Here is a 23,322-nt window from a genome sequence, read left to right on the forward strand (position 1 = left end):
GGAGCCTGGCGGGCTACAGTCCATGGGGTTGCAAAGAGTCAGACTGGCCAGAGCGACTAACACTAGGGAGAAAACAAAGGTGATCATCTCACTAACTGGAGGAAAGAAGGGATGTTTATTCGTGGAAAATTCACCACCAACCTCTGCTTGGGTTTTATTCAGGCCCGTCTGCCTGTGAAGTGGATGGCCCCTGAAAGCTTGTTTGAGGGCATCTACACAATTAAAAGCGATGTCTGGTCGTACGGAATATTACTCTGGGAAATATTCTCGCTTGGTAAGACTTGCAGTTCCCTGGGCTTCTGCATTCTGTGCCCTCTGCACCCCTCCCCCACTCCTATTTCAAAGGGTGGAGGAAACGCCCCTTCCCAGAGCTCCCCCCAGTCTTAACTTCTGTTGCAGCCTGAGCCCCTTTATGTTTATCGCTGGTGTCTGTCTGTCTGTCCTATAACCTGCTCTCAAGCAGGACCATGGCTTCTGCCAGGAGCCCAGCACCTCGCAGTGCTGGTCCAGGAAGCGAGGATCTGTGTGTCTGCTGATTGAATAAATGATAAAGAAATGGTCATACGCCCTCCTGTTTTTCCAGGTGTCAATCCTTACCCTGGGATTCCCGCTGATGCTAACTTCTACAAACTCATCCAGAGTGGGTTCAAGATGGACCAGCCATTTTATGCCACGGAAGAAATGTAAGTACAGGTTAGGCTGAGAAGTGGCTGAAATTGGAAATGTACAGTCTGTCTAGCCCCCAGCCCATGAGAAAAAAAGTAAAACTCCTTAGCATGAAGTTCCCATGGTTCCTCTTAAGAAAAGAAAAAGAAATTCTTCCTTTTGGTTTCAGGAATTTCTGAACACAACTGAACCTTTTCCTGGGTTTCAGTTTTTACTTGAGGGACCCTTCTCCTGAATTCTGGTCCACACTGTATTTGTCCAAAGGCATCATCTAACTTGTCCTTTCTGATATGAGTTCTGAGTCTAAGACAGTACTTGCCTCAGGACAAACACGCCATAAATAAGTCGGTCCGCAGTAATAAATGGTGCTTTGTTAAGTGGAAAGTCACACATTTTGCTTCATTCAGATTTCCTGTCTTGCTCCTGTTCTGTTGTCTTTGCAGATACTTTATAATGCAATCCTGCTGGGCTTTTGACTCCAGGAAACGACCATCCTTCCCTAACCTGACTTCATTTTTAGGGTGTCAGCTGGCAGATGCAGAAGAAGCGGTAGGTAGCAGTACAGTATTTCATAAAGAACTCCGTCACTCAGAACTCTCATGGCTGATTTGCTAATCACTAAATTTAGTTACCAAGCTGCCTTCCTCATCGCAATTGGTCTTGATCACTCCTTAAAAGTTATATGGGGTTAGATATACTTATGGACAAGTGTTTTAAGGGGAAAAAATTTTTAAATGGCTTTTCCTGAAAATGTCAATCAATTGATTAAGAAGTTAAGTGCTTTTACGTGACCAGTGCAGAGGACAAGACCAGAAAATAGAACGTAATCCCTATCTTCAGAAGGTACTGAGCTTTCCTAACTCGACAGCAAGCCTTCACATGGAATAATGTACAACTCAATCAGGTAAGAAAGAGCACAGGCCTGGAGTTCTGGGAGCCCAGGCCTCCCAGATGGTTCAGTGGTAAAGAATCCGCCTGCCAATGCAGGAGACACAGGTTCCAGCCCCGAGTCAGGAAGATCACCTAGAGCAGGAAACGGCAACCCACTGCAGTATTCTTGCCTGGGAAATCCCATGGACAGAGGAGCCTGGTGGGCTACAGTCCATGGAGTCGCAAAAGAGTCAGACATGACTTAGCAACTAAACAACAATTTATCCCAAAGACAGACAAGGTCATGTGTGCACTTTTCCGTTGGTCGGCTATGACCAGTTCATCAAAAGCTTAATTATGGTACATGAGTACTGTGAAACCCTAGGCTGCCGTTAAAAAGATGAGAAGTGCCCATGTGTAGTAAATAATGAAAAGATGTAACACATGTAACATAGGAAGGACATATTAGTAGTTCTTAACAAGGATCTACAACAGACTCTGCTGTCCGAGCCTCCTGAGACAAAATTGTGTTTGAACAGCTATCTACTGTAACGGTGATTTCAGCTTTTTTTTTTTTGTCCATGTATCTGTCTATATTGCTTAGGAGGCCAAAGGAGAAAGGGGTGGCAGAGAATGAGATGGTTAGATAGCATCACCGACTCAATGGACATGAGTCTAAGCAAACTTGTAGAGATAGTGAAGGACAGGGAAGCCTGGTGTGCTGCAGTCCATGGGTTCACAAAGAGTCAGACACAACTTAGCGACTGGCCAACGATTGCTTAGTTTATCTATATGAATGTGTATTAATGTTACAGAGAGACAAAAAAGTGGAGCTGTTTTCATTTGGACAAAAATTTTAAAGTCACTAAACTCCCAAGTGAAAACCAAGAAATCTGTTCTCTGTATTTATTGTATAAAGAACAGATCTCTTTGGGGGACTTTCTCTTTTTTTTTAATTTATTTTATTTGAAATATAGCTCATTTACAATGCTGGGTTAATTTCTGCTGTACAGCAAAGTGATTGAGGTATACACATATATGCATTCTTCTTCGTTTTCTTTTCCATTATGGCTTAATCATACGATGTTGAATACAGGGCCCCGTGCTGTACAAGTAGGACCTTGTTGCTTTACACAAATGGCCTTTCTGTTTTATGGTTTTTCTGCATGGCGTTAGCATTTCTAGATTGAGATTCTATATCTAAGAGAAGAAGCAATAATGAAATAAAATATTTGACTATGACTTGATTTCTCCCTTAATAAAAGGACCGCATTTGCTTTGTCCATTAATATATAGACTATCCTCTATGATCTATATGTAATAAAAGCAAGTAACAATTTGCACTGTAGACGTGTGACTCGGCAGTCTTAGTCATTAGGTGGTGATGTGTGTCCATCTCTTTCCCACACACAGATGTATCAGAACATGGATGGCCGTGTTTCAGAGCGTCCTTCTGTTTACCAAAACAGGCGACCTTACAGCAGAGAGGTGGACTTGGGGCTACCCTCTCCTCAGGTTCACAGTGAAGATTCCTAGAGAAACGATTTAGTCTTAAGGACCTCATCCCCCCTGCCTACCTTAAACAGGCTGTGTAGATTACCAAAATAAGATTAATTTCATCACTAAGTGAAAATATATTCTCAACTGCTGCTTTGCTGGACTTTTCTCTAGAAGCTCTCTGTATTTACTCTTGTTTCCAAAGGGACTTTTGTAAAATCCAGTCATCCTTTGCACAAGGCAAGAAGAGCTGATAACGTTACCGAAGCATCTACCTTCATCCAAAGGCCTTCCCAGGCTGGCTTGAGTGAAAATTGTCTACCTGAAGTATAGTATACTCTTGTAAATACAGAAGACAAAAGCATTTTGCTAAGGAAAAGCTAATATGATTTTTTAAATCTGTTTTAAAATAATATGTAACTTTTTCAGCTATTTAGTGATATATTTTATGAATGGAAATAAAATTTCTACTATAGAAATGTTCATTATTGAGTTGTTTACATGGCAGATTTAGAGTGAGAGTTAATGGGAGTCCTGAACCTCTGAAACCCTGTGAGATATGTTGCTTGTGCCTGTGTGTATTTTCCTTTGAAGAAGGCTGATTCCTTCATCAGATTTTTGAAAGGCTCCATGACTCCTGCCCCTAGACTGGGTGAAGAACAGCTGATGGTCATGAGCTTTACAAAAAAAGGTGTCATACACTGTAGACCTCCAGAGCCTACTTCCTTTTAGAAACAAGAACACAAAACAACATAATGCTGAGATTCACTCATGATGTTACACGGAGTTGTGATTATACAATTAACACTATTTACTCATTTTCACATGATGACATTTGAAGTTTTTAGGGCTTGGGTGGGGTCATGGCTTCACAGATAAAAAATTCCTCATGCTATTATCCTTAATAACATAACTTTTGTATGTACCAACTAGGATATTGAAAAGGCAATCTTTTCTTAGGGAGGATGGCATTTATTTTATCTTTTAACCTTATTTTGTTGAAGTATAGTGATGAGAAGGTGATGGCACCCGACTGCAGTACTCTTGTCTGGAAAATCCCATGGATGGAGGAACCTGGTAGGCTACAGTCCATGGGGTCACAAAGAGTCGGACACGACTGAGTGACTTCACTTTCACTTTTCACTTTCATGCATTGGAGGAGGAAATGGCAACCCACTCCAGTGTTCTTGCCTGGAGAATCCCAGGGACGGGGGAGCCTGGTGGGCTGCTGTGTATGGGGTCGCACAGAGTCGGACACGACTGAAGCGACTTAGCAGTAGCAGCATAGTTGATTTGCAATGCACTGTTAATTTCTGCCGTACAGCAAAATGATTCAGTTAATTATTTACTTATTCTTTTTCATTGTGGTTTATCACAGTTTCCTGTGTTCTACAGCTAGACCTTGTTTATCCATATTCTCTACGTAATAGTTTGCATCTGCTAATCCCAAACTCCTAATCCAAGGAAGGATGGCATTTCAAAACCTTTTAGAAGAGGGGGTGGGGGAGGGAAGGACTGGGAGTTTGGGATTAGCAGATGCAAACCAGTATAACAGGATGGATAAGCCACAAGATCCTGCTGTATAGCACAGAGCACTATATTCAACATCCTGGGATAAACCGTAATAGAAAAGAATATGAAAAATAATATATGTGTGTATGACTTTTCACTTGGCTCTACAACAGAAATTAATACAATATTTTAAATCAAGTAGACTTCAATAAAATTTTAAAAATAAATAACCTCTTAAGGGAAAATGAAATTAGATTCTTTTTAAACCCAGCTCTTAGCACAAAGTCAGCTTTCGTTTGGGTCAAGTTTTGTCCCGGACATGACTACACATTTTAAAAAGTGTCAGAATACAACTAATGATTCCCGGAGTTTGCGGCCGGGGTGTCGCTCCCTCCTGGTCAGCCCCTGCCTCCCAGCCCTTGTAGGAGTCTTGCCAGTAGGTGGCACCCTGGCACTATTCTTTTCATCACCGCAGCCTGGCCGCCAGGACTCCAGGCCTGCCTCCAGAAGAGCAAATTTTAAGAAGCAGAATTAAAGAAAAAGCCAACCCGTTGATTAGAGGGAAGAATAACCCTCTATGCAGATGACTTTGTTTATTCCCCTCTGTGGGAATGACGGTCCATTTTATGTGCATTATTTACACCGGTAGTGGGGCAGCCTGGGGTCGGGCTCTCTCCTGGGACCTGAAATTTACCACTGCCTTCTACACCTTGCGTTCATCTGCCCCAGAATGTACTTCTGACCATATTCTTGGAGCACCTGCTCTGCTTCATGCTGTCTGAGCCTGGACTGGCTTCCTGTCCTGAAAACAAAGGCTCTGTTTCTTAGAGATTTCCAGGAGGAAGAAAAGCACCCTGAGGGGCTAGTCTATAGCAAGAAGATGCCTAGGTGACCTCACTACCACCTCAGCGCTCCTCCCACCCCTTGAGTTCCTTCCTGACCTTGCTTCTCACTCTTCAGCTCTTCATGAAGGACCACTGGCTCCATAGCGTTTGTCTGAACTCACCTGCCATGCCCACTATCCTTTCCATCAAAATAAGTGACTTGTCAGAATTAACATTTGTTTTCCCAGATGGCTCAGTGGTAAAGAACCCACCTGTCAAAGCAGGTGACATAGAAGACGCAGGTTCTGATCCCTGGGTCGGGAAGACACACGGGAGGAGGAAATGGCAGCCCACTCCAGTACTCTTGCCTGGAGAGTCCCATGGACAGAGGAGCCTGGCGGGCTACGGCCCAGGAAGTCACAAAGAGGCAAACACATCTTAGCGACTAGACAACAACTGTCTGTACCACCCTCAGCAACTGGAAAAAAAAAAAAAAAGAGGGGCAGTTATCACCTGGAAAAGCATATTTTTTTTAGCTCCTGGAGACCCAACATGTATTAAAATTCCAATTATCTTAAAGAAGCAGAAAAGTCTCTGCTGATCTTTTTCTGCAGTAAAATATACATAATATAAAATTTACCACTTGAGCCACCTTTTAAACTGATGTATAGTTGATTTACAATGCCTTATTTTCAGGTGCAAGAAAGTGATTCAGTTACATAATGTGTATATGTATATGTATTCTTTTTTCAGTTTATTTTTTCTTTTATATTAGAGTATGGTTGATTAGCAATGTTGTATTAATTTGAGGTGTACAGCAAAGTGACTTAGCTACAGATATGATATTCTTCAGATTCTTTTCTATCATAGGTTATTACAAAATATTAAATATAGTTCCCAGTGCTATAAGTAGGTCCTGATTTCTTTATTTTATATATAGTAGTGTATATACCTTTTAGCCATCTTTTAGTGTACAGCGGAGTGGTATTAATTACATTCACATTGCTGAGCAACCATTCTCACCATCATTTTCAGAACTTTTTCATCTTCTCAGACCAAAGCTGTCCCCCTTAGACACTGACTCCTTATTCTCTGTGTGCCCCCCCCCCACCAGCCCCTGGCTCTTGTCCTCTTTTCTGCTCTTCTGAATTTGGCTACTCTGGGAACTTCATATAAGTGGCATCATGCAGTATATGTCTTTTTGTAACATAATGTCCTCAAGGTTCACTCTGATAAATTCTGTATATTATACTGATTTGTCCATAACACTATTCCAGAGCTGTGCTGAAGGTGTCACATGGATTTTCTCATTTAATAAACTGGCTGGTAGGAGCTTGTTCCGTGACAGTTTAACACTGAAACCAAAGCTTAAGCTCGAGAAGGTTAAGTCACTTAGTTGGCTCCACCAAGATACTAACTGCAGACCTGACCCATCCCCGATGCCTGCCGCTTCCTCAGACCTCAGCGACCACTCTGGGCTCCTTCAGCCAGAACTTCACGTTGCTTCAGCTCAGCCAGTGGAAGGAGTCTGGTGAGAGGAGGATCACAGGAGCTCCAACTCCCAATTTGTCTCAAATTTTAAAAGTAGGTTCAAGAAAGCAATTTGCCTTCCTGGTGTATCCTATTGAGAAAACGTCTGCCTATCCAAAAAAAAAAAAATTATCTCCCTAAGCTCTGCTCAAGGAAACATAAGCGTTGTCACTGAAGGGAACAGACGCTTGAAACAGTTCAACTGAAAAAAAAAAAAAAGAAATAAAAATTTGACTGTTTAAGAATTTTCTCCATGGACTGCTAAAAGTCTCTTACCTTGAAAGAAAAATTATAATAAACTCAGATACAATAATACATTCAGCCCAGGACATAAGAATCATATCTTACAGGTTAAATGGAAATTATGAAGCTACATCTCTCTATAAATTAACTTTAGAAAATAACAGCTTTGGAATGCTCCTGATGGTTCAGTGGTTAAGACTTTGCCTGCCAATGCAGGGGTTGCCGGTTTAATTCCTGGTTGGGGAGCTAAGATCCTACATGTCTTGAGGCCAAAAAAACCAAATCATAAAACAGAAGAAATACTGTGACAAATTTAATAAAGTGTTTAAAAATGGTCCATATTTTTAAAAATCTTAAAAAATAAATCAATAAAGTAAAATTTAAAAAGAAAATAATTGCTTTATCGATATATAATTCAAATACCATACAATTCTCTTACATATACTATACAGTTCAGTAACTTAACTTTTTGCTAGGGTGAGAATGCCCTGACCTCTGACCACTTTGCTGCTGCTGCTAAGTCGCTTAAGTCGTGTCCAACTCTGTGCGACCCCATAGACGGCAGCCCACCAGGCTTCCCCGTCCCTGGGATTCTCCAGGCAAGAACACTGGAGTTGGTTGCCAGTTCCTTCTCCAACGCATTAAAGTGAAAAGTGAAAGTGAAGGCACTCAGTCGTGTCCGACTCTTCTCGACCCCATGGACTGCAGCCTACCAGGCTCCTCCGTCCATGGGATTTTCCAGGCAAGAGTACTGGAGTGGGATGCCATTGCCTTTACATTTCTTCAATTTGACTGGAGGAGTCAGACAACATTAACTGAGCCCAGGGTCCTTTGGTGGCCTAGCTGGCCAAGTTCCATATCAGGAATTTGGTTGGATTTTGGTGGGTTTTGTGATCAGTCGTGCCCAGCTCTTTGTGACCCCATGGACCTGCCAGGCTCCTATGTTCATTGGATTCCCCAGGCAAGGATACTGGAGTGGGTTGCCATGCCCTCCTCCAGGGGATCTCGTGTGCCCTACATCTCCTGCATTGGCAGGTGGATTCTTTACCACTGCACCACCTGGGAAGTCAGTTGCTTCAGTGTCCAGGACTGTTTAATACCTTAACCCTAAGGCTTCCTCGGAGAAGGCAATGGCACCCCACTCCAGTACTCTTCCAAACAGCAGAGCATAAGGCTTCCTATTTTAGTAGGCTGTTTGGAGTTCCATTGTTATACAACAGATAACACCAAATAAAAGGTTAGGCTCCTGGTCTCTGCCCCAAATGCAAGGCCCTTCCCACTGTGCATATCAGCATTTCCATGAGCTAAGAAGTTTCCACTTGCAAATTCAGATGTCTATCTCTCCCACTGCTTCAGAGGAGCTGAGAGCCGCCAGGCTCCAGGCCCAGGCTGCCAGTGCCTGGGGCTTGGTGGGGAAGAAGGACCCTTTGTGTGCAGAATAACAGGCGGAGGAAGGTAAGGGTCATGCACAAGGAGGGGAACCCTTTTTCCCTTGCCTTCTGCTCTGTCTTCAGTTCCCCAGTCCTTTGCTCACTCCGGGGACCAGGAGGGGAGTAAGACTTGCAAGGGTTGCGAGGGGCTGGGGGTGCAGTTGCTGGACAGACCTCACCCTCCCTTCCTGACAATCAGCTTTGAGGGTGCTGGGGGAGGGAGATGGGAAAGAAATTCACACTGGCTGTTATCCTGTCTGCAGGGAACCTGCGGGGACAGGAAAGAGCTGTGTTGGCTCTGGTGGCAGAAAGGACAGCAGAGGATGTTCTGTGGCTGGTCCTCTGCAGACTTCCTGCAGTCAACATTGTGTCAGCCGACACCTCTGCAGTGTGATGTTAACAGGAGCACTCTGCTAAGCTAACTTGCTTTATCTTTGCAAAAATCCCATCAGGCAAATACTTGTATTATCCCCACTTTACAGACAAAGAAACTGAGGTTCAGAAAAGTTTAATAACTTGACGAATGCCAACTAGCAGGGGGCAGAGCCTGGATCCAAGCTCTCCTGGGACCAGGCCCTCCACACTGGGCTGCCTGCCTAAAACTTCACACATGATACAGCATCCAGTGTGTGTTCACATATCTATGCAACATATACGACAGGCAATACATATCAGCTCCCCTAGTGGTTCAGTGGTAGAGAACCCGCTTGCCAATGCAGGAGACATGGGTTCAATCCCTGGGTCAGGAAGATCCTGGAGAAGGAGTTGGCAACCCACTCGAGCAAGGGAAATCTCATGGAGCCTGGCAGGCTACAGTCCATGGGGTCGCAAAGAGGTGAACACAACTTAACCACCCCATCACACACACACACACACACACGCATATGATTGTTGTTTAGTCACTAAGTCACCTTTGACTCTTTGCGACCCCATGGACCATAGCCTGTCAGGCTCCTCTGTCCATGGGATTCACCAGGCAAGAATACCGGAGTGGGTTGCCATTTCCATATCCAGGGGAGCTTCCCAACCCAAGGATTGAACCTGGGTCTCTTACATTGCAGGCGATCTCCTGTATCATTGTAGGTTGATTCTGTACCAACTGAGCTATCAGGGAAGCCCTGCGTGTGCATGTGTGTGTATGGGTGTGCCTATACATATTTATCTTCCTCCGTATTCGAAGACATGGCCTGTAATTATGGTACTTCTGGCACCAGACTTACCCTCTTTGAAAAGCAAAGTTCCTTGACTTCTTTGCTGTCAGTCCTTCAGTCATGAAACAAATACAGTAAGCAGGCAGGCTAAAATGTTAATGGCACCAGAAGGCTAACTGGCTTGAATGCTGAGGCTGAATATGGTCTCTGCCTGCTTGGATGGTGGGAAGAGTTTGGCTGGACACGTTTCCCCCTCTGCAAGATCTCTGCTCCCTGGATTAGACCTTAAGCCCGTGTTGGTTGATTGCACAAGAACTCTGGATCTCTGCTTTTCCCAGAGGCATTTAAAACATGCCAAGCTGGTGTTGCAAAAAAACAAAACAAACCAAGCCTGTGCATTCAGCAAATATAACTCGACGAGCAGAGACGTGTCAGTCATTCACCCAGAGGGGAGCCCAGTCTTGCCACCGCCACTGGAGCACAAGCCATGGACATTGAGAAGGTCAACTCCATGGACTTTGGAGAATTTGTGGATGTGTTCGGAAATGTCATCGAGAGGTGTCCTCTGATCGCAGCCGCGGTTTGGTCCAAGCGCCCGTTCTCTGGCTTGGGAGATTTAGAGAAGCACTTTTTTGCCTTTATTGATGGTCTTCCACTGTCAGGTAAGGTTTTGGGTTGGACGCTGACAGAGGGATTTCAGATGTGCTTATCAAAAAGATAGGGGAGGCAATTCCCTGATGGTCCAGTGGTTAAGACTCAGGTTTCACTGCCAAGAGCCTGGGTTTGAACCCTGATTGGGGAGCTAAGATCCCACAAGCCATCAGTTCAGTTCACTCAGTCATGTCTGACTCTTTGAGACCCCATGGACTGCAGCATACCAGGCTTCCCTGTTCATCACCAACTCATGGAGCTTACTCAAACTCATGTCCCAAAAGCCATAGTGTGGCCAAAAAAGATTTCTTTTAAAATGGGGGGAGGGGAGGTCTTGTGGCTGTTTTTATTTTTAAACACAATTTTTAAAGGTTACTTTCCATTTAGTTATTACAAAATATTGGCTGTATTCTCCGTCTTGTATGATATATTCCAGAGCGGATCTTAGACCCAATCGTCTCCACCTCCCCTCCCCCATCCATAATGCCCCTCCCGCCCACCCCACCCCCCACTGGTAACCTCTAGTTTTCTCATCTGTGAGTCTACTTCTTCTTTGTTATCAAACTGTTTTGAGATATTTGAGCCTAGTTGTTTATCCCTGGTATACACATTTACTTATTTTTGCTGTAAGGCTTGGTGAGTTTCTTCAGACTTCTGCAAAAGAGAGTCAAGTCCTTGCAGTGTTAAGCAGACAGTAGAGTAAAAGAAGGTTCCTTGGCTCAGGTAAACTGGCTGTTAAATATTAAAGCTCTGGGGTTACCAGGAAAGAGGAGGCAACCACCTCCTCTGGCCTCAAAGCTGCTCAGGGACCAAAGGTCACGCTAGTGCCCGCCCCCACACCCCACCCCAGCCCTGCGTTGGCTTTGGGAATGTCCCGTATGCTGGAGAGGAGACTGCTCCCTATCGGACTATCTGAGGAGCCTGGGGGGAAAGAGAGAATGGCTGATGTTTTACCAGAAAGGGCCGGTTTGGACTAGGCGGCTAAGGGAAGTAGAGTCCCTCAGGTCAGCGGCTCCCTATGGGTGTGAGGTGGAGGGGGAAAGACAGAAGTCTCAAGAAATCCCTCTGGAGAAAGAGGTAGAAAATGCCAATTTCCTTTGGGTGGAGAGAGAAAAGGAGGCCCTTGGGGGTGTAGGGTGGGGAGAGGAGGGAAGTTTGGGGCCAGGCCAATCCCAGGTGAGTCAGAAGGACACACGGCCTCCCAGGGGTTCACAGGCCAAAGGTCAGCGGCTGAGGCTGCCTCCCGGGCTGTCCTCAAGGTCCCTGGAGAAGCCTGGACTGGCTGAGGGACCTCGAGGGGACAGGCTGTCTTCACAGAGGGGCTACCACAGGTAGCTGGGCTGTAGGTGCGGTGCTCTTCTGCACAAGTCCTGGCCTGTGAGCCCAGGGCTCTGACACCCGGCCCCAGCGAGGTTTCCAGAGGTCAGAGGGAGCCTCCCAAACAAGGGGCTCCTTTATTTCATTTTAGGTACATTCAGGAAGAGAGGAGGATGGGGGATTAAACCAAGCTGACAGGAATGTGGAGGCCCTGACTTCCCTGTGGTCCATTGGTGAAGACTCCGAGCTCCCAGTGTAGGGGATGGGCTTGGGTTTGATCCCTGGTCAGGGAACTAGATCCCACACCTGCCGCAAGTAGGAATGTAGGGGCCCTGTTGACCCTCACGCACTGCCTGTCCAAAGCTGATCCTGCAGCCCCCCTACCCCCACCCCCACCCCTCAACCCCCTGCCACAGGCCAGCTGGCTGCAAACACGAGGGACCCACCGTATCTGGGCCAGTGTGAGAATCCCATCCCACCCCGTGGACAGAACACTGGAACATGATCGAAGTTTGCCAAGGGAATGAATGAAATCGTTCCTAAGGGGATGTTGAAAGATGGTGGAGCCTGGCATTACCCTTCCCCACACACTTTAACTGGGGTGACTTTCCAAGCGGTCACTGGGACAAAACCTCTGGAGGGAGTTGGAGCCACCTGGGCGTTTGCTTGCTTCTGCACTCCAGGCAGTTCTTTGAGGGACCTCTCTGCTGGTAGAGCTTGCTTTTCAGCCCTGTGCTGGTGGCCACACTTGCCTGGGGCAGCTGGGAGTGCAGCCCTCTCTAATCACTTTCCTCCTATCTAATCATCTTCATGGCATTAAGCAAGCAGAGTTAGTGGTGGAAATAATGATGACAACCCCTAAAATGCATTTTCCCCTTACTATTGCTGTCTTTTAAGCACCTTTCCCAACACTTGGCATTTACTAACTCCCTTAATCCTCATAATAATCCTATAAAATAAGGATTATCATTAGTATCCCCATTTTACAGATAAGAAAACTGAGACAAACCCTGATAATCAACCCAACAGCTTTTGAAGAATTTTCTGGAAATTCAAAGGCAAAATCTAGAAACAGTTTCTAGGGACTTCATCTATTCATTCACTGATTTATTCAATAATGTTAATGCTTGATGTACCAGATATTTGGGGTTTTATTTTTATTATTATTATTTTTATCTTTTTTTTTTTTCTTGGCTACATTTCTTGACTTGCAGGATCTCAATTCCCAGATCAGGGATTGAACCCCGGGCAGCAGCAGTGAAAATCCCATCAGGGAATCCCACCAGGGAATTGCTGGGTTTTATTTTTTTAAGTTTTTTTTTTTTTTTTAATGTGGACCATTTTAAAAGTCTTTATTGAATTTGTTACTATATTGCCTCTGTTGTTTGTGTTCTGGCTTTTTGGCCAAGAGGCATACGGGATCCTAGCTCCCCAACCAGGGATCAAACCCACACCCCATGCATTGGAAAGTGAAGTCCCCACCATTGACTGCCAGGGAAGTCCCCTCCCCTACTAATTTATTTTAAATTAGTTTTTAAAATAATCAAGTAAAAGTCTAGCTTTTCTTCTTGGATGTTTGCTCACAACCCCATAGACTATAGCCCCCCAAGCTCCTCTGTCCGTGAAATTCCCCAGGCAAGAATACTAGAGTGGGTTGCCATTCCCTGCTCCAGGGGATCTTCCTGACCCAGAGACTGAACCCATTTCTTCCTGCATTGCAGGCAGATTCTTTCCACTGAGCCATTGGGGACGACTTACTCCTTAGATAGTAAACAACAAATTGGGTGTAACAGAATCTTTGAATCCTAAAACTAAAAGGGACCTTATAGAGATGTTCAGGTTATGATGATCTATCTGGTCAAAGATTTGTTTTAGATGGTCTAAGAAAACATTCTACCATTTAAAGAAAACGGAAAATTCTGTTTCAAGAGTAAGCCAAGATTGACTATTCATTTCGGAGACACTATGGTGATTACTGACCAGTAGGTGGCAGTATAGGACTAATATTTAGCTCCAAAACTAATTGGCAAAATACCTTTTCAAGCCAATCAGTTCCTGATTCCCAAGCCAGAGGAATGACAACAATAAAGGGAAGAAGGTTCACATGCGCGCGAACACACACACCCACACCCACCCCCCCCCCCCACACACACACGGCCAATAATGAACAAATTCAATAGTGATTTGTATTAAACATCAAAGAGCAATAAAAATGTCATAACAGTTAATCATGCATCTTTCTGTGGTATTTCAGAATAGCAATAATGCCATGATTCATTACTTAATATTTATTTCAGAAGATAGTTGTTGAAAGCATCAAAGACTTGGATACTGATAACTTCCTTCAATGCAGGCTATAAGGTATTTATATGAGGCTATTAAGATGTGTTCATTCAGTCAAATATACAGCACTTTCTCCCCAGAGTGTCAGTCAATAAACACTTGCTAAGTGCCTACTCTTCCCTGGGGAATTGTCCCCGGCCCTGGAGATAGAGCCATGAACAAGACAAGTCCCTGCCTTCAATGAGCTGACATTTCAGTGAAGAGATGCAGGATTAACATACATAAAAAGGATCATTTCAATTCTAGAAACTAGGAGAACATTTGTATTAGGATAGAACATATGTAATAAAAGAGGTCTTTCTTAAGAAGTGACAAGAAAGACCAAGGCAGTTGGAGAATGGTGGAGAGTGGAGAGATGTGAGGAAAGGGGTCAGGTGGAGGGCCTGCTGCTGCTAAGTCGCTTCAGTCGTGTCCGACTCTGTGCGACTCCAGAGACGGCAACCCACCAGGCTCCCCCGTCCCTGGGATTCTCCAGGCAAGAACACTGGAGTGGGTTGTCATTTCCTTCTCCAATGCATGAGAGTGAAAAATGTAAGTGAAGTCGCTCAGTCGTGTCCGACTCTTAGCGACCCCATGGACTGCAGCCTACCAGGCTCTTCCGTCCATAGGAGGGCCTGCAGTAGCAGTAAAATCGAGAGGTGATGGTCAGGTGGACTAGGGTTGCAGCAGGAGAGATGAAGAGATGTGGCTGGATTTTCAGGAAGAATTTTAGAGTTAGAACCAATAGGTGTTTTTGATAGATTTGTGGCAGGAAGGCAGGTCAGAAACAAAGAGAAATGAAGGATTGTTGTGTTGTTTAAGTTGTGTCTGACTCTGTGACCAGACGGACTGTAGCCCGCCGGGCTCCTCTGTCCATGGGATTCTCCAGCCAAGAAGACTGGAGAGGTTGCTATTTCCTTCTCCAGGGGATCTTTCCAACCCAGGGATCAAACTTGCGTCTCCTGTGGCTCCAGCATTGGCAGGCAGATTCTTTACCACCGAGTCACCTGGGAAGCCCGAAATGAAGGATAACACCTGTATTTTTTATATGAGCAACTGAGTGGGTGGTGGTCTGTTTTCTGCAACGAGGAAGAGTTCAGCACTGAGAAGACAGGATGGAGAATGGGAGCTTGGCAAGGCTGAGATGCCAAATAACCATCCAGGGGACAATATTGAGTGTTCAGGTGGCTCATAACAAAGGAACTCAGGGGAAAGCCGAGGACTAGACTAGACCCAGGTGTCATGAAATAATCCATGGCATTTGAAGCTAGGGGGCTAGATGAGAACACTTAGGGCATCCATGTGAATCAGAAGGGAGAAGGTGTGAGGACTGAGTCCGGGAGCACTTGTGTCGCTGATCTGGACCAGTGATGAGAATAAGTGATGATGGGAATCTTCCAAGGAGAGAGGGCCAACCACATGACATGCTGCCAAGAGGCTGAGAGAGAAGAGGCCAGAGCACTAGCCATTGGCTTGAGCAAGCTGTCTGTCGCCTGTGACCCGAGGAGTGCAGCCTGGCAGGCCGGTGGGGCTGGAAGTGTGATGGGGTGAGACTGGGAGGTGGGGAGAGGAAGTGGGGATGCCGAGGAGACAATCCCCTGGAACAGCTGTGCTGTGAGGAGGAGCAGAGAGGCAGGGAGAAACTAGAGGACCACAGGCAATCAAGAGAGGGCGCTCCTTTTGTTTAGGGGTTGAGTGCTTCTAGGGCCGGTTTGTGTGTTGATGAAGTGGCAGTGATGGTGGGCAGGCCGGGGGGCGGGGGGGGGGAGGGGGGGTGGGGTGGGGGTGTGGATTGATGGTTGAAATTGTAGCCTTTGACATGGAAGGAGGCGCTGGCTCCCAGAACACAAGTGGAGAGAGAGGTTGGCCCAGGCCATGCACCGGACAGGAGGGAGGGTACACCAGCTGGGACAGTGTGGGGACACTGGAGGACATTGATGGGCTTCCAGGCCGACCCCCTGCTCTTCAGCGGCCACCACTGTCTGCTAATAAAATGAGGACTGTCGGCTCCGTGCCAGGAACTCTTCAAGGGGCAGAGATTCTTGGTCTGTGGTCGCAGCAAACAGTGTCTGTCCACACCTGCATCTCCAGACCGTGCCATGCCAATGGCAGAGGCGGTGCTGTCTCAGATTTTAGGAGCGACTGAAGGACAGACAGTACTGAAAGGCCTGAAGTGAGACACCCAGCCAGGTTTGGACAGTCCAGGCAGGGGGACTGCAGGGCTGAGGTGGGGAGGTGGGGAGTACCCAGGCGTGGTCTCCAACCTCCTACTGGGGCTTAAGGCCACTGGGGATGCAGCACTGGAAGGGGCAGAGAGCTGTCCGGCAGGAAGGATTGGAAGGGGCGTATCAGTGGTTTGGGGCAATAAAGATGGAGTCCTTGGGTCAACGGGCTCAGGTTCTATTTCTCCAGAGCTACCATTCCCTACCTGCCTCCCCTGCCTCCCTGCACCATCTTCCTTTACCTACATTTGACTGCTCTGTGTGTGTGTGTGTGTAAATCCTCTTTTCTGATCTCTTTTCTTCTCTTTGCTCTGCGCTTCTCTCATCCCCCTTGTCTCCTGCCACCAGAGGAAAACACGCTCAGTCCTGGGCAAACATTAACCCCAGGTGATGTTTTCAAGAGAGGGAAGAGCCCAACGGAGTGAGAAGCCAGGTGTCAGGGCCAGAAAGAAGAAGCAGGTCTGGGATGCGGGCGGCCACCCACAGGACCAGGGTTCTGCTTGGGGCCACCGGGGGACAAACCCAACCCCCGGCCAGGTCCTCCTAGCAAAAACCTCCTTCCCTGCACTGGAGCCAGGCCTCTGCAGAGTAAGAAATGGGGGGAGGGTGGGGTGGGGAGACGCTGAGTTCAGTGAGAAGGCGGGGTCCCAGCCCCCTTACCTCCTCACCCCTTTGAAAATCTGAATAAACAAGGATGGGGTGCAGGGCAGGCGGTCAGGGCCAGTGAGCCTCCCAGACCCCCGCCGCCCACGCCCATTTGGGGGGGTCCAGACTAGGTGGGTATGGAGCGGATTCAGGGGGCGCCCAGCCTCAGGCTTGGGCAGCCTCCACAGCACAGCCGCCTTCCAGCCCAGGGCTGGGGGCGCCCAGGTAGGGACTTTATCACCTACGTTTTTCGCATCACCCGGCTGCGCTGGACACGGGGACCAAGCCCCCCAGTTTTGCAAGGCCCAGGAGAGGTATTCTAAAATGGGGGGTATTGCCAAAATGGGATTACTGGTGACCTGAGTTTCATTTTAAACTACCTTTAATCTTGAAGGGGCAGTCAGTGCTCCAAAACCAGTGGTTTGGAGTCCAGGAGCCCCACGCAAGCAGCTTCCTGGCTCAGTGACCTTGGGCAGGTCAGCTACTCCTTTCTGAGCCTCTGATGAAGCCTCTCTTCAGTGCAGAAGTTCCCCCCACCCCAGTTCTCCCACTTCTCAGGACACAGGTCCACAAGCCAACAATCCCAGTCATCCTTTAATTGGGCAGAAACTATAAGATTTAAGCAGGGAGAGTTTATACCCTAATTAAAGGAAGAGTCAATCAGTGATCCCCTCCTTTCCAGAGGAGCCCCGCACCTGTCCTCAGCCCCAGGGACAGAAGCTTCCAGCCGCAGGGCAGCCCAATTACACTGAGTTTACTAGGGCAGGTAATATGGCTATTTATTGAAAAACTGCTAGCATCAGGTGCTGTGTGGGTAAGTGAATTGTCTCCAATCCTTGCCACTCCTCAGCAAGCTAGGTGTCATCAGCCCCATTGTTCGCATCGGGTTCCCTGTTTAGCATATCTGAAGTCTTGCCCAGCCCCACGGATTCTAAATCTCCCTTTAGAGAACTAAGTAAAATGATTGGCTAGGGCTCAGGAAAACCCCCCTGGATTAGGACTTGAAATCGCAGGACTCACACCACGGGTGGCCAATTTCAGGCCAGTGTTCGGAGATGAGGAGAAGCTGCCTTCCCAGGAAAGGTTGTTCTCCAAGAATTGTTTTGAGATCTACCGTGGGAGAAGGGAAACGAGCCTCAGTCACGGTGGGTGGTGAGTGGTGCTGTTTTCCTAAAAGGAGGAAGCCACTTTCGTTCAAAGGGCCGTAGGATTCGGCTGGAAATGGGTTTCTTAGCAGTTAATCATCTGCAAAGCTCTTTGCACGCCTGATTTCCAGAAGCTCAGAGCTCACACTTAGGGTCACAAAACCCTGGGCATTTATTTGCCAAGCTCCAAGGATGTTATCCCTGTGGATCCTCCCCGCCAGTCTCCTTTCCAGAGCGAAACCCATTCCGTGGCTTTTGCAGGAAGTCTTCAGGCCCTTGTGTCCGGCCCTCTCCGACATCAAAGCCCCCCTGAGAGCAAAGGACTTTGAAAAGATACGAAACGCTCGGGTTCCCTTATCGCGTCCCCGCTCCCTCCCGAGCAAGTCGTAAATTCCGAGCCTCCGCGGCCGCTCCCCGCCGCTCTGCTGGCCCCAAGGTCTCAAAGGACAGACTTGTCACTTCCCGCCCCGCCCCCGGGGCCCCGGCCGAGGCCGAGTGAAGCGGGGTTGGAGGGGCGCAGGGTTCAGGACTAGCTGGAGGGGGCGGGTGCACTGGGCGCCCCGAGGTGCCCCTCATCACGTTCCGGGACCCTGCTTTTCTCCGAAGCCCTTCGGGGCGCGATAACACCCTCCCACCGCCGTATGTCTGTGCTTCTCCGCAGGCCAGGAAGGCGTCCTGCGCTGCCACCCGGAGCTGGCGGGCCGCCAGCTGCCGTGGGGTCGGCTCACCGCCGAGTCGCAGCGGGAGCAGAGCGCCGCGGGCCTGCAGAACCTGGGCGCGGCCGAGCGGCTCCGGTTCACCGAGCTCACCGCGCAGTACCGCACGCGCTTCGGCTTCCCCTTCGTGCTCGCCGTGCGCCTCAGCGACCCAGCGGCGGCGCCCCGCGAGCTGGCGCGCCGGCTGCGCTGCCCGCCGGCGCAGGAGCTGCGCACCGCCTTGGGCGAGGTGAAGAAGATCTGCCACCTGCGTCTCGCCGACCTGCTCGGGGAGCAGCCGTAGCGGCCGCGCCAGCAGAGGACCCCAGGACGCACGTCGGGACGCACCAGGGCCGCGGGCGCGCGCGATGCGCTTGGAACGAAGTCCACCCCCGCGCACGGAGGCCGGGGCGAATCGAGACAGTCGCACGAATAACGAGCCCTTCTGTCCCCGTCCCCACACGCGCACCCTTTGCCAAAATATCTGTTGATAGTTTCGGGCTTTGCCACCGATGTATCCAGCTCACTGCTCCAATTCTTCACTCCCGTTGCGGCCCGTTGACACCACCTGCCTATGCGGATTCCAAAGCGCTTATCCAGCTCGTTTTGGCCCCGCACCCTCTCCTGCTATACCCCCAGCCGCAAAACAAAACGGACAAAAAAGGAATCTTATTCTCCAGTGGTTTGTCTGTTTTTTTTTTTTTTCCTTCTTCTTCTTCTCCCACCTTAGTTGCTGCGCCGACACTTCCATGAGAGTGGAAGGAGTCTCTCTGAAACTTGGACAAACACCGCGGAGCTTGAGCTGGGACTGACAAAGCGGCCTGCGGGGATGGAGGGCGGGAGAGCGCCCCCACGGGGGCCGGCGTTGCGGAGGCACCCGGTGGGGGCCGGCAGAAAAGGCTAGGAGTGGGGCTTCTCCAAGCTGGATGGCCCTGAAGGTCCGGGGCCCTATAGAACTGATAAAGCGGGGAACGGAGGAAAATCGGTTCTGGCCAGAAGAGGCCGGACCCGGGGTTCCAGAGCCCCAGAGAACTGGTGTCTAGTGTGTCTGCTCACACAGCAGGAGCCCACCACCTTTCTCTCTCTCCCAGTCACACCCACCAGAAGGTCCAACAAACCCCAACAAGCGCTCCTTAGGCTTCTGTTGGCAGAGGAGAAACAAGCCATGCCATTCTCCTCACCGCAGAGGGAGTAAGACATGAAGGCAGAACTGGCCCTTCTGAAGACACGAACCTCCGTTAGTGACCAGCCGGGGTCTGCAGGGCAACAGGAGCAATAAAATCTTTCCATAAAAAGCAGGACAGCAGCACCTTTGGTTGGGGGCTAAATTCCACGGAGAGAAGCCACCATGGTAGCACGGGAATTTTAATCCAGGAACCCTGCTCCCCTTTGCCAACTTACAGGTGTTGCCTGCTAGTGGTGAGGGTGAAGGCCGGAGGCTGGGGACAGCAGTAGGTGGGGAAGCCAGGAGGTGAGCTGAGGCCCCACCGTCGCTGTTGACCAGGATCTCCCCTGCCATGGGCTGGCAGCAGGGCCAGGGGAGTCCCCAGAGCCTTCTCTGGATGGGGGAACACCAGGTGTCTATTACAAAGGACCTGGGTGCAAAGGTGGGGCCCCTGGGCCTGGGGATAGACGCCTGCCTCCCTCTTGCGGGGGTAACCTGGGGGCTTTCCTGACACAAGCAAGAAACCTGCTGTTTGACAAAGAAGATTTTCTGGCCCTGGATACAAGGACCAAGGGCTGGGCCTGAGACTGAAAATAATAAACTATATTGAAGGGACCCTGCCCAACCCTAGGGTGAGCCCACCTCTTAGAGGGACCCCCATATAAATATGCTCAGGCTAGGACAAGTGGGAATCCCCAGGGCCGGATCCAAAGCCCTATTTTTAGAGGTGAGGAGCTGCATTTTGCTGGGCTCAGGCACCATCTGGTGTCTACTATTACACTGTTAACATTTTGAGGGCTTAAAGCTTGTTTGCAAAATTGTTTGTTTCTTCAGGAGGGCATACGGGGTGGGGGAACGTGCTGAACCCGCCCCTTCAAAGGAGCTGGGGGAGAAAGGGGAGAGTCTCTACCTAAGCCCCAAGCGCTGGCAGAGGACGGGTTGCGGGGGCACAGGGAAGACCCTGGACACCCCACATCCACCTCCGTCCTGCGGGCGGCTCTCCAGAGGCTGCCAAGGTCTGGCAGGGCAGTTTTCTTCTGCCACATCTTGGCTCAGATAGTGGTATCCTGGGCTTGGGCATGCTTTCTGGTTTCTGTGTTCCCAGTGCGCAGGATGCGGGAAACGAACCAAACGGACAGCGGAGGCATGCGGACTCGGACTCGGGCCTCAGCAAAGCCACCAGCCAGGACCGCTGGGTGGCCGGGAGATGTCGGGGAAGAGGGTGCAGAAGTGGTGGTGCAGTTTCCGGGGTGAATAGTTAATACCCGTACTTAACTAATTCATTAAAAAAAAAAAAAAAAAAGCACGACGGCAACTCTAAGAAAAGTCGGAGAGCAAAGAGCTGATTTCAGTTTCAGTAACTCTTCAACCCCTCCACACACACTGCCTTCCGAGATGGTGCTGCTTCACCCACTGTCACTCCCCCTTGAAATGTTCAAGACCAACCGGCAAGCGTTGCCGCAAGCCCCAGGAGAATGCTCCCGCTGGGAACTGCCGAGCCCAGGTCCCACTCACCTATGTGATGGGAAACTGAATGGGTGGCCTTTTCCCGCCACCCATACAAGTACGACCCTCTGGGGCCGTGTGTCCAAAAAAGGTGCAGGGACACTGCTGGGGAAGTAGAGGACGGTGAGAAAGACAAGCTGATTTCTTTGCATTCCCTTTACTCATTTTGAATTTGACACATTTCCAGGGGTCAGCCACAGGATGTGGGTTCCCTTTCAAAAAATAAAGATGAGCTCTTTTACAGAAAGTAATTTACTGTGGGATAGATGGATACTTTTGTTGGCAACTGAAGAAACATCTGGATGGAGTTCAATTCAAAAAACTTATACACTGCAATTAGCAGGTGCCCCTGAAAGGGAGAAATATAATAAATAGGACTTGGAAAGCAGAATTGTCACAACAGCTCAACCTGATTGTTTTCAAACTATTTGGTGCGTGGGGTGGGGATGGGGAGTTTGGCTTCCCCCCTCCCGCATGACGCCAGTCAGTTTGGGGTTGGGGAGGCGGTTTCCAGGGTGGCACCCGAAGCCTTAGTAATTATTAACATTTGCACAGAGTGCTCCTGGTTACAAAGAATGCACCTGTATATAGCTCATTTAATGTTAGTGACCGGAACAGCTAGCTGTGTGACCTTGGGAATGTCACCCAACCTCTCTGGGCCTCAGAGTGCTCCTTTGTAAAATGCAAAGGCTACAGACATGAACTCCTTTGTCCCACCCCCACCCCCACAACCCCGCACCAAAGTTCCCTGGTGGCTCAGACGGTAAAGCGTCTGCCTACAATGCGGGAGACCCAGGTTCAATCCCTAGGTTGGGAAGATCTCCTGGAGAAGGAAATGGCAGTCCACTCCAGTATTCTTGCCTGAAAAATCCCATGGACAGAGGAGCCTAGTAGGCTACAGTCCATGGGGTCGCAAAGAGTCGGACACAACTGAGCGACTTCACTTTCGACTTTCCTCTTGAGAGAGTAGCTTCCAATGGGCCCGGTAACCCAAGGAGAGCTGCACCCTTACCTGAGCCCCTTCTCTCTGCCACGTACAGCCTGCTGTGTAGGGCTTCCCGGGAACATATTTTCATATGACAAACAAAGGTCATCACTTTAGGCATGAGACATCGGTAAGGGAACAAGCGGTAACTCCGCGCCAAAGCCATGTGATAGCATTTAAGTGTTGCTGGCCTGGGGGCTGGGTATTCTCCACAGTGAGTGCTCCCTCTCAGGCTTTCAATTCTTGCTCTGTGCTCACGCATCACACAGAATTAGACCAAGTCGTACAACATCCACAAACTGATTCTAGCAGGGTGGGTTGGGAGGGTGGGGGGAAGAAAATGGGCAACCACCATTTATTCCCATAATTTGCAGCCAGTGGGCAAAACCAGATTTCTGCACCCAAATATCAGCCCTTCATCTGAGGCTTTTTATTTTCCTAGCTCTCCTTGAGCGGAGGGGGGAAAAAAATTATTTCTTGCCCTGGATGAGAAAGCTCACTGTTTTATCCACTCTCCTGCACTCTGAGTGTTAAACATCTAGCCCACCGATGACCTCCCACAATTTCAGAAACTCTCCCGCAGGTAGGCAGGACCAGAGACTCAGTTTGCTTGGGGGGAACATTCTTGACTCCCTTGGGTGGGGACGAGTCTGTGAATGAAGCCGGGCAGCTGTGGGCAGCTGCAGCCCCTCCCTGCTGTTCAGGATGAACACGTTGTGCTCCTTTGTGGCCTGATGGAACTGAGCAGGCGGCGGACTCTGGGGAGACCCTACAGAGAGGACACTGTGACTGAACTCCCTCCCAGAGATGTTAGCAGAGCTGCAGGGCAGGATTTCTTGGGGGGTCAAACCACCCCTTATAGAGGCTTCCTTTATGTGAGGGGATTGCTGACTTCGTGCCGTTGTTGGCCCCAAAACTCTCCAACTCCAAACTACACAGCGACCGA

At 48.8% G+C, this 23,322-nt stretch overlaps 2 protein-coding genes across 4 annotated transcripts in view; both read left to right on the forward strand.

Annotated features, from left to right (window-relative positions):
* The window catches only part of FLT3 (fms related receptor tyrosine kinase 3), a 70,019-nt gene extending 66,501 nt beyond the window's left edge, over positions 1-3,518 (forward strand). For all 3 annotated transcript variants that reach the window (XM_061434889.1, XM_061434890.1, XM_061434888.1), the window contains 4 exons: positions 163-274; positions 584-683; positions 1,110-1,215; positions 2,950-3,518. In XM_061434889.1, coding sequence (XP_061290873.1) covers positions 163-274; positions 584-683; positions 1,110-1,215; positions 2,950-3,072 — 441 coding nt within the window. In that variant the 3' untranslated portion in view covers positions 3,073-3,518. The remainder of the gene's footprint in view (positions 1-162; positions 275-583; positions 684-1,109; positions 1,216-2,949) is intronic.
* A 6,538-nt stretch (positions 3,519-10,056) lies between these two features.
* URAD (ureidoimidazoline (2-oxo-4-hydroxy-4-carboxy-5-) decarboxylase) lies at positions 10,057-19,399 on the forward strand. The gene is made up of 2 exons (XM_061434891.1): positions 10,057-10,385; positions 18,687-19,399. Exons 1-2 carry the CDS (start codon positions 10,211-10,213, stop codon positions 19,022-19,024), a joined length of 513 nt encoding a protein of 170 aa, XP_061290875.1. The 5' UTR covers positions 10,057-10,210; the 3' UTR covers positions 19,025-19,399.
* Positions 19,400-23,322: the final 3,923 nt, after the last annotated feature.

This window comes from Bos javanicus, chromosome 12 (assembly GCF_032452875.1).
Source record: "Bos javanicus breed banteng chromosome 12, ARS-OSU_banteng_1.0, whole genome shotgun sequence".
Lineage (NCBI taxonomy): Eukaryota > Metazoa > Chordata > Mammalia > Artiodactyla > Bovidae > Bos > Bos javanicus.